Source organism: Bison bison, unplaced genomic scaffold (genome assembly GCF_000754665.1).
Source record: "Bison bison bison isolate TAMUID 2011002044 unplaced genomic scaffold, Bison_UMD1.0 scf7180017864263, whole genome shotgun sequence".
NCBI lineage: Eukaryota > Metazoa > Chordata > Mammalia > Artiodactyla > Bovidae > Bison > Bison bison.
Window position 1 is genome coordinate 8,873,199 of NW_011494835.1, and position 11,114 is coordinate 8,884,312.

General features: G+C 36.8%; 1 protein-coding gene across 1 annotated transcript in view; it reads left to right on the forward strand.

The window, feature by feature from the left end:
* Positions 1-10,732, forward strand: part of STPG2 (sperm-tail PG-rich repeat containing 2) — a 368,665-nt gene extending 357,933 nt beyond the window's left edge. Inside the window, exons 13-14 of the mRNA XM_010848351.1 lie at positions 10,056-10,171; positions 10,679-10,732. Of these exons, the coding sequence (XP_010846653.1) occupies positions 10,056-10,171; positions 10,679-10,732 (170 nt within the window). The remainder of the gene's footprint in view (positions 1-10,055; positions 10,172-10,678) is intronic.
* The last annotated feature ends 382 nt before the right edge of the window (positions 10,733-11,114 follow it).

An 11,114-nucleotide genomic window follows, 5' to 3' on the forward strand; every position in this document is an offset into this window, starting at 1 on the left:
TCACTTCATGGCAAATAGATGGGGAAACAATGGAAACAGTGACAGACTATTTTCTTGGGCTCCAAAATCCCTGTAGATGGTGACTGCAGCCATGAAATTAAAACACACTTGCTCCTTGGAAGACAAGCTATGACCAGCCTAGATAGCATATTAAAAAGCAGGGACATTACTTTGCCAACAAAGGCCCATCTAGTCAAGGCTGTGGTTTTTCCAGTAGTCATGTATGGATGTGAGAATAAGGAAATCTGAGCACTGAAGAACTGATGTTGTTGAACTGTGGTGTTGGAGAAGACTCTTGAGAGTCCCTTGAACTGCAAGGAAATCTAACCAGTCCATCCTAAAGGAAATTAGTGCTGAATATACATTGGAAGGACTGATGCTGAAGCTGAAACTCCAGTACTTTGGCCACCTGATGTGAAGAACTGACACATTGGAAGAGACCCTAATGCTGGGAAAGATTGAAGGTGGGAAGAGAAGGGGACGACAGAGGATGAGATGGTTGGATGGTATCACCGACTCGATGGACATGAGTTTGAGCAAGCTCTGGGAATTGGTGATGGGCAAGGAAGCCTGGTGTGCTGCAGTCCATGGGTTGCAAAGAGTCGAATATGACTAAGCAACTGAACTGAATTGAACTGGTTTTTGGAAAGAGAAGTCAACAATATGATAACACATACCCAGAAATTTCAGTTAAAAGTTTACCTATCATTTGGACTCTGTTATTTTTTCTCATTACCTATACAGTGAATTTAATAGATTGTGCAGTTCTGTAGTCATAATCTGAAGTGCCATTTAAGCAAATCAAGTTTTAGAAGCAGGAGAGGAGCATTGAGAGCAGGAGAGGAGTGATTTTGACACTGATGATAATACTTTCTTGTGTACCAATCTTTTGTCTTTGCTTTTATTGCATTTGTAGAGTCGAAGAATAAAATCAGTGTGAAAAAATGTGTTCTATGATCCCTAAACTCTCTAAATGACATTTCAAAGCCATGCAGTCCATTTCAATGAACAGTTTTCTAGATGTTTTTTTAATGTTGCTCACATATGGGATATTTACTTTCCAGTAGTTTTCTGTCACCTTCAGATGAAATAAGGACTCTAATCATAAGCAAAATTGACTACATGATTTATAAATTTTGGCTCATTATAAAGATAGCCATTTTTTAAAATACGAGGTTTTGCAACTTTATTCATAGAAGTATTTATTTTTGAGTCCACTCTTAGTGTACTTAAATAATTTTCACTTTAAATTACTCATGGTTACTGTTATCTCCCATTTTTGCTTTGTAGCATTGGTTGACATTTCAGAGTGTGTGAGTTGGCGTAGGGCTGGAAAATATGTAATTATAAGAATCACCTGCTCTTGAATTTTCCATTATACAGTAGTCATGATTCAGTCAGACTTTTCGTAGGTGTTTGATTTGGAATGAGAAGTTTTTCTTCTTCTATGACCCATGATTAAAATGTGGCCTTTTGGTAAATAAATAGAAGATAGTTTCTGCATAATCCAGATGTGAATCAGAGCTGGTGAAGCAGTGTAAATCTTTGACCTGTATCATATAAGCAGTAATATACGTAATTGAAAATTTATTTTAAAATTAAGTGCAGTAAACCTTTTCTTTAATGCTCTGTAGCTCAGAGCAGTCTAAGTGCTAAAATGCAGCAAGCTGCATATTAAGGAAAGTTTTGCTTCACTTAATATTCCTCAAAGGAATTCCAGTAAAAGAAAATCTACTACAACTACATTTGAATATTTTCTTTTCTTTTAATGAGTTATAACCATGAATGTAAATAGTTATCAGCATTATGATCAATAGCATTTAGCATTATACCTTTCACATTATGGTAAAGGCGGGGGATAGACTATACTTCCTAACTGAAAGTGGAACACCTTTACAGTAGTGTTTGGATAATAGCCTTACCTATTGCATTAACTTTTATAAATCTTTATGGTTTAAAATTGCAGTTTTCAATTAATTGTGGAATTGTGTACCCATTTCCTGATGGTAGTTCATGTTTTTTTTCTGGATATTGCAGCAACTGGTACATTTTCCTATGCATAGTTCAGTTTGTGTATTTAAGATTTTCTGTTAAGATACTATATTTGTATATGTACATTATTTCTCTGCACTGTAAATATAAATTGCTCTGTTTGTTTAGTTACCAACTTGTGTTCAACTCTTTTGTGACCCCATACACTGTAGCCTGCCAGGCTCCTCTGTTATGTGGAATTTCCCAGGCGAGGATACTGGAGTGAGTTGCCATTTCCTTCTCCAGGGGATCTTCCTGACCCAGGGACTGAACCCATGTCTCTTGCAATAGCAACTGGATTCTTTACTGCTGAGACACCAGGGAAGCCTTATAAATATAAGTTAATATTATTTCAAAGAGTTGGACACGACTAGTGACTAAGAGTCGGACACGAATGAGCGACTTCACTTTCACTTTTCACTCTCATGCATTGGAGAAGGAAATGGCAACCCACTCCAGTGTTCTTGCCTGGAGAATCCCAGGGACGGGGGAGCCTGGTGGGCTGCTGTCTCTGGGGTCGCACAGAGTCGGACACGACTGAAGTGACTTAGCAGCAGCAGCAGCAGCAGCAGCAGTGACTGAACAACATCCCACTGTCTTAGTCACTGTGGGCTGCTATAACAAAAGTACAATATATTGCATGATTAAACAAAAATTTATTTCTCATAGTTCTGGTATCTGAGAAGTTCAAGATTAAGGTGCCCAGGGTTCTGGCCAATTCTATTCCTAGTGAGGGCCCTCTTCCTAGTTTGCAGATAGACATCTTACTTTGTAAGAGAGAGAGAGAGAGTTAGTGGGCAGGAGGGAGAGAGAGAGAGAAAATAAGCTCATTATGTCTCCTCTTACAAGGACAATAATCCCATCACAAGGGCTCCCCCATAAAGAACTAATTACCTCTCAAAGTCCCCATCTCCAAATACCCTCACACTGGGGATTAGGATTTCAAAATATGAATTGTAGAGGGACAGAAACATTCTGTTTGTGTTCTGTTCTGTAGCAGTCTCTCACAAGGGCTTTATAACTTTGGATATCTATCCCATTAATTGAATTGATATTAGAATGATTAATCTAGAGTCAAATGTTACATTTTATTTAAAATTTTGAAATGTCCTTTGTAAATGAAGCTAAAGCTTTAAAAATGTTTCATGTGAACCTATCAATTCTAAAATACATAAGATTCTAAAATATCAACAAGAATGTATTCTTCAAAGTAAGTTGTTTCAAATTGCATGTCTCCTAGGGAGATAGAGGCATTAATTTTGTATCCTATTAATATCTTTATATCTATTCTGCTATTTCACTATTTATGTTCATTTTCAGTATTCTGTGCTTTAAGTTTTTATTGCCTCACTCCACAGTGTCTTTTTAATGCCTTCTAATTTAGTTTCATTTGTCACCACTCTTCTAAAGTTAGATTCTATATGCACTACTTCCCTGCTTCCCTGGTGGCTCAAATGGTAAAGAATCTGCCTGCAATTTGGGAAACCTGGGTTTGATCACTGGGTTGGGAAGATACCCTGGAAAAGGGAATGGTGGCCCACTCTAGTAATCTTGCCTGGAGAATCCCATGGACCAAGGAGCCTGGTGGGCTACAGTCCATGGGGTTGCAAAGAGTTAGACACAACTGAGTGACTAAGCACAGTACATACACTCTACTATAAACCTCCTTGTGAAATATTTGATACGTTAGACCTCCAACCCTCTTCATGCACTTCTCCAGTGGCTCAGTGGTAAGGAATCCATCTGCAATTCAGGAGACGTGTGTTTGATCCCTGGTTGAGAAGATTCCCTGGAGAAGGAAATGGGCACCTGCTCCTGTATTCTTGCCTGGGCAATTCCATGAACAGAGGAGCCTGGCAGGCTATAGTCCATAGGGTTGAGAAAGAGTCAGACACTACTTAGTGACTAAACAACAACACTCTTCATATACGAGGCATGGCATGTTATAGACAGTAATTCTTGGTTAACATGGAAATGGAGAAAAAAGTAGCCTCTTTCTATTTGTTGTCTATGATGTTGTAGTAGCTAGGTGTATTAACTAGACTGTTTCCTTCTTTGACTCTTCTGTTCCCTCTCTGTGTGCAATCTCCCAAGTTCCACTCCTCAGTTATTTAGTTTTCACTTAGAGAAACCTCGAGTATTGCCTCTATATAAGTAACTCCATTCTTTCTCTCCAGGTCAGCTTTCTCATGAGTTTCAGTTACATATCTACAATTGTCCTCTGGATATCCTGCATCTTTTCATACATAACTGGCTCAAAATCAAGCCCAAAATCTTCCTCTGCTCCTTCTTTCTGTGTTTCTTTATTACCATCACAACATTACCTTTCCCATAGCCATTATTCGTTTTTATCTCCTTCCAATCACTGTACATACTAAATGTTTATTGCATTTCTTAGAAAGTATTCTGAATTGTTATTCTTTTTCCTTACAATGTTAGTAAACTCCTTGTTAGTAACCCTGAAATAGACCTTCTACAAGCCATTTCATTCTATAAACTATTGCCAGAGTTTATTTCTTAATTATATTTTTCTTTATGAATCTCCTTTAGTCTAAAATCTTCAAGGGGTAGACTATGGAAGTGGTTTTTAAAAGCTTTTTTATAAAAAAAAATTACTGAACAACTTTGGTTAAATAAAATTTTACACGGAACCCAAACAAAGCAGTGAACCTGTAGTTGTTTTGGGTGAAAATATTTAAGTGTAAGTGTTAGTTGCTCAGTCGTATTCAACCCTTTGCGATCCCATGGGCTGTAGCCTGCCAGGCTCCTCTGTCTGTGGAATTCTCCAGGCAAGAATACTGGAGTGGGTTGCCATTCCATCTTTCAAAATTTTATTTGGGCTCTACCTACACATTGTCCCCTGGGCAATTCTTTGGAATTTTTGGAACATTTTAGAATACAATTTGAAACTGTTGGCTCTAGTACAAAATCTTTATTTAGGAATTAGGCTGTTCCGTTCAGCCAATCTGTTTACTCCATACAACTGTTCCGTAGTTGTAAATTTCATCTTCGTGCCTTGACTTTTATCATGGTTAGTGCTCAGTATGCTGTAAAACCACCATTCTCCTTCTTTAAATCTTATTCATATTTCCAATGCTATTCAGTCATCACCTCTTCTCTAAACATATGAATGTTGTTCAGTCACTAAGTTGTGTCTGAATCTTTGCAACCCCATAGACTGTAGCATGCTAGGCTTCTCTGTCCTTCACCATCTCTTGGAGTTTGCTCAAATTCATGTCCATTGAGTCGCTGACGCCTTCCAACCATTTCATCCTCTGTCATCCCCTTCTGCCTTCAGTCTTTCCCAACATCAAGGTATTTTCCAATGAGTATGAATGAACATATGAATGAATATTTAGGAAATAAGACTTGGGTATCACTTCTGATGATGTAGATGTATTTTGAGTGGGTATTATTTTCTTTTTTTGGAAATTACCTGTGTCTTACAATTAATTACTATGTAAGCAGAGGTCCCTGCAAGTGTATCTTGGGGATATTGTGGATTTTGTTTCAGACTACCACGACAAAGCAGATATCCTAATAAAGAGAGTCACACAATTATCTTTGGTTTTCCAGTTCATATAAAAGTATGTTTACACTATAGTGCAGTCTATTAAATACGCAATAATTTTTGTCTAAAAAATGTACATACCTTCATTTACAAATGCTTTATTGCTAAAAAAAAAAAAGACTGTACATCATCTGAGCCTTCAGCAAGGGATGCTCTTTTTGTTAGTATAGTTTCTTCCCTTGATATTGTGTGGTGGTTGCTGAAGGGCTAAGTGGTTGAGGCAGTTTCTTAGATAGTAGTGAAGTTTGCTGCATCAATTATGTCTTCCTTTCACATTTTTTTTCTATATCACACATGCTGTTTAGTAGCATTTTACATACAATAGGACATCTTTCAAAATTGGAGTCAATCCTCTCAAACCCTGCTGCTGCTTTATCAACTAACTTTATGTAATACTTTAAATCCTTTGTTGTCAAAATGTTAACAGTCTTAACAGCACCTTCACTGGGAGCAGATTCCATCTTAAGAAACCACTTTTTTAACTTATCTATAAGAAGCAACCCCTCATCCGGTTAAGGTTTACCACGAGATTGCAAAAATTTGAGTCGTATCATCAGACTTCATTTCTAATTTTAGTCCTCTTACTATTTCCGTGTCTGCAGTTTTTTCCTTTACTAAGTCTTGAATCACTCAGTCATTCAAATTCTTCCAACTAAGTCCTGTTAATGTTGATATTTTTACCACTTTCCGTAAATCGTAAATGTTCTTAATGGCAAATGCAATGGTGAATCCTTTCCAGAAGGTTTTTAATTGACTTTGCCTGCTTCTCTGGTTGCTCAGATGGTAAAGAATCTGCCTGCAATGCAAGAGACCCAGGTTTGAACCCAGGTTGAGAAGATCCCCTGAAGAAGGCAATGGCTACCCACTCCAGTATTCTTGCCTGGAGAATTCCATGGACAGAGGAGCTTGGTGGGCTATAGTCCATGGGGTCGCAAAGAGTCAGACATGATGGAGTGACTACTTTCACTTTCTTTTCACATTTATCATAGGAATCACTATTGATGGCAGCTAGATCCATTTGAAATATATTTATTAAATAATAAGATTTGAAAGTCAAACTGACTCCTTGATCTATGGGCTGCAGAATGGATATTATGTTAGCAAGCATTAAAACATCATTAATCTCATAGTACAGCTTCATCAGAGTTCTCGGGTGACCAAGTACATGTCAATATTTGGTAATTTTCTGAAAGGAAACTTTTTTTTTTTTTCCTAAGCAGTAGGTCTCAACAGTGGGCTTGAAATATTCAGCAAACCACATTGTTAACAGATGACGCATTATCCAGGCATTATATAGCATAGTTCTTAAGGGCCTTAAGGTTTTTGGAATGGTGTTCAATATAAAATCACCAAGTATATTAGCCTCTACCAAGGGAATCAGCCTGTCCTTGAAACTTTGAATATAGCCATTGACTTCTCCTCTTTAGCTATGAAAGTCCTAGATGACATCGTCTTTCAAAAGAAGGCAGTTTTTTCTACACTGAAAATCTGTTTAGTATATTACCTTCATTAATCATCATAGGTAGATCTACTGGATAACTTGCTACAGCTTCTGTATTATCACTTGCTACTTTACCTTGCAGTTTTATGTTATGGAAATAGCTTCTTTATATTTACCAGCTTCGGTTAGCTTCAGACTTCATCTGGAGCTTTCTCAGCTCTCTCAGCCTTCATGAAATTGAAGAGAATTAGGCCTGACTCTGAATTAGGCTTTGGCTTAAGGGAATGTTGATCTCTAACCAGACCACTAGAAGTTTCTCCATATCAGCATTAAAACAGCTTAGCTTTCTTATCATTTGTGTGCTCACTGGGATAACACTTTTAAATTCCTTCAAGAGTTTTTTCCTTTGGATTTATGACTTGGCTAGTGCAAGAGGCCTGGCTTTCAGTCTGTCTCAACTTTTGACATGCCTTTCTCAATAAGTTTAATCATTTCCAGTTTTTAAATTAAAGTGAGAGTCATGTGACTTGTCCTTTCACTTGAACACTATGGCAATAACCCGTGGTAGAGGTACAGATTGGCCTAATTGCATTATTATTGTGTCTCAGGAAATAGAGAGACCTGAGGAGAGGGAAAGAAATAAGGGAACAATCAGAACACATACAACATTTATCAGTTAAGTTTGCCATCTTATATGGGGATGATTTGTGGTGCCCTCAAACAATTACAATAGTAATATCAAAGGTCAGTTCAGTTCAGTTGCTCAGTCATGTCTGATTTTGTGACCACATGGACTGCAGCACACCAGGCTTCCCTGTCCATTACCAACTCCCGGAGCTTGCTCAAACTCATGTCCCTTGAGTCAGTGATGCCATCCAACCATCTCATCCTCTGTTATCCCTTCTCCTGCCTTCAGTTTTTCCTAGCATCAGGGTCTTTTCCAAGAATCAGAAGCAACAGTTAGAACTGTTGCTTCAGGTGGCCAAAGAATTGAAGCTTCAACTTCAGCATCAGTCCTTCCAATAAATATTCAGGATTGATTTCCTTTAGGATTGACTAGTTGGATCTCCTTGCAGTCCAAGGGACTCTCAAGAGTCTTTTCCAACACCACAATTCAAAAGCATCAATTCTTCAGCATTCAGCTTTCTTTATGGTCCAACTCTCACATCCATACATGACTACTGGAAAAACCATAGCTTTGACTGGACAGACCTTTGTTGGCCAAGTAATTACTCTGGTTTTTAATATGCTGTCTAGGTTGACCATAGCTTTTCTTCCAAGGAGCAAGCATCTTTTAATTTCGTGGCTGTAGTCACCATCTGCAGTGATCTTGGAGCACCCCCAAATAAAATCTCTCACGGTTCCCATTGTTTTCTCATCTATTTGCCGTGAAGTGATGGGACTGATTGCCGTGATCTTAGTTTTCTGAAAGTTGAGTTCTAAGGCAGCTTTTAAACTCTCCTCTTTCACTTTCACCAAGAGGCTCTTTAGTTCTTTACTTTCTGCCATAGGGTGGTGTCATATGCATATCTAAGGTTATTGATATTTCTCCAGGCAATCTTTATTCCAGCTTGTGCTTCATCCAGCCCGGCATTTTGCATGTTGTACTCTGCATGTAAGTTAAATAAACAGTGACAACATACAGCCTTGATGTAATCCTTTTGAAGTTTGGAACCAATCTATTGTTCCAGCTCTAGTTCTAACTATTGCTTCTTGACCTGCATACAGATTTCAAGAGGCAGGTCAGCTGGTCTGGTATTCCCATCTCTTTAAGAATGTTCCAGAGTTTGTTGTGATCCACACAGTCAAAGGCTTTGGTGTAGTCAATAAGGCAGAAGTAGATGTTTTTCTGGAACTCTCTTGCTTTTCCAGTGATCCAGTGGATGTTGGCAATTTGATCTCTGGTTCCTCTGCCTTTTCTAAATCCAGCTTGAACATCTGGAAGTTCATGGTTCATGTACTGTTGAAGCCTGGCTTGGAGAATTTTGAACATTACTTTGCTAGCGTGTGTGATGAGTGAAATTGTGCAGTAGGTTGAATGTTCTTTGGAATCACCTATCTTTGGGATTGGAATGAAACTGAACTTTTCTAGTCCTGTGGCCACTGCTGAGTTTTCCAAATTTGCTGGTGTATTTAGTGCAGCATTTTCACAGCATCATCTTTTAGGATTTGAAATAACTCAACTGGAATTGCATCACCTGCATTAGCTTTTTTCATAGAGATGCTTTGTAAGGCCCACTTGACTTCGCATTCCAGGATGTCTGGCTCTAGGTGAATGATCACACCATTGTTGTTATCTAGGTCATGAAGATCTTTTTTGTACATTTCTTCTGTATATTCTTGCCACCTCTTCTTAATATCTTCTTCTTCAGTTAGGTCCATACCATTCTGCCCTTTATTGTTCCCATCTTTGCATGAAATATTCCTTTGGTATCTCTAATATTCTTGAAGAGATCTCTATTTTTTCCCATTCTATTGCTTTCATCTATTTCTTTGCATTGAGCACTGAAGAGGACTTTCTTATCTCTCTCTGCTATTCTTTGGAACTCTGCATTCAAATGGATATATCTTTTCTTTTCTCTTTTGTCTTTAGCTTATCAAAAGGTCACTGATTACAGATTACCAAACAGATATAATTTTAATAATGAAGAAGTTCGAAGTAGTGTGAAAATTTCAGGACCAAATGCTTTGAAATATGGTGCTGATAAATTTGCTAGAAGCAGGAATGCCACAAACCTTCAATTTGTAAAAAAAAAAAAAAAAGATGAAAAAAACATAATATCTGAAAAATGAAGTAAAGCAAATTGCCATAAAATGAAGTATGCCTCTGTTTTATGCTTATTATATTTGAAATCCCTGAACTGAATGACTTTAAGCATTCAAAAGGATGGGTTCAAGATTGTTTGATGCCAAATTTAAATGTTAACTTCACACATCTAAGAATAATATCCATGTGACCAAAATCAATAATTTAAAATGTGTTTTATTATTTTTACATTTGTTTTCTCTTAGGACCTACAACATACAATCCTGTTTTTAAGAAATCCTGCTTCATACCCTCATTTGTTAAAGCATCAAAGCGTTTTAAAGATTCCAAAGAGATTACTCCTGGTCCAGCGACATATGAGGTTTGTCAATAATATTTCTCTTTAAATAATAACATAAGAATGAAAAAATTTCCAGAACGTCACTGGAAATGTCTTCATTAAAGTCTTTTCCATATGATCTATTCTTATTACTAACCAGAACCTTTTAGCTGATAATGACTTTGTAAAAAATATATTCTGACATTTCTTAAAGATTTAAGAATTATTTAATAACTCATATATAAATAGCCTCAACAGCATTAATGCATATATATATAATTTTATATCTCTACAACTTTAAATATTTACTTGTCTACGTACACAAATCGAAATTTCCAAATATTTGTTGAAATTAAGAATTTATTAAAGAGCATGGAAGAAGAAAGCCCTGCAGATCTGGAAGAACAGGTTTGATCTTTTATTTTCTTTTAATAAATGCAGATGGTTTGGATTCATAATAAATAAATGTCTCATTCTGTTGTGGGTCTTCTGATTGTACGGAGGAGGCTGAAATAAACTGCTGGGTTTTAGAAATTGTGTTCACTATAGGCTTTAATACCTGTTTTGGATGAAAAAGTCTTCCCATTGGCTTATAGCAGTTAATTTAAGAGTGCAAACCATAGTGAATGTTCTTATCTGAGATAGTTAATGACAAATTTATCTGTATTGAATGTATGTTTTTCTACTTACTTAAAATGTCATAATCCAAATAGTTTTTCAGCATTCTGTCAAAAGCATAATCATAATATAATAGCAAAGAAGGAAGAAAATCAAGTAAGTTATGAAAGACTTGTTATTTTTACCCATTGGCTATTGATTTTCCCAGAAGATCACTGTTAATGTCTATTGATAAGCAAATACTTTTATAAGATTTACTTCAGAAAGGGAAAATATGATAAATAGAGCCTTCATAGTAGTTCAGAATGTGAAAGTAAAAGAATGATACATTATATATTTAATGTTTTAGAGCCTTGCCTGTGTAATA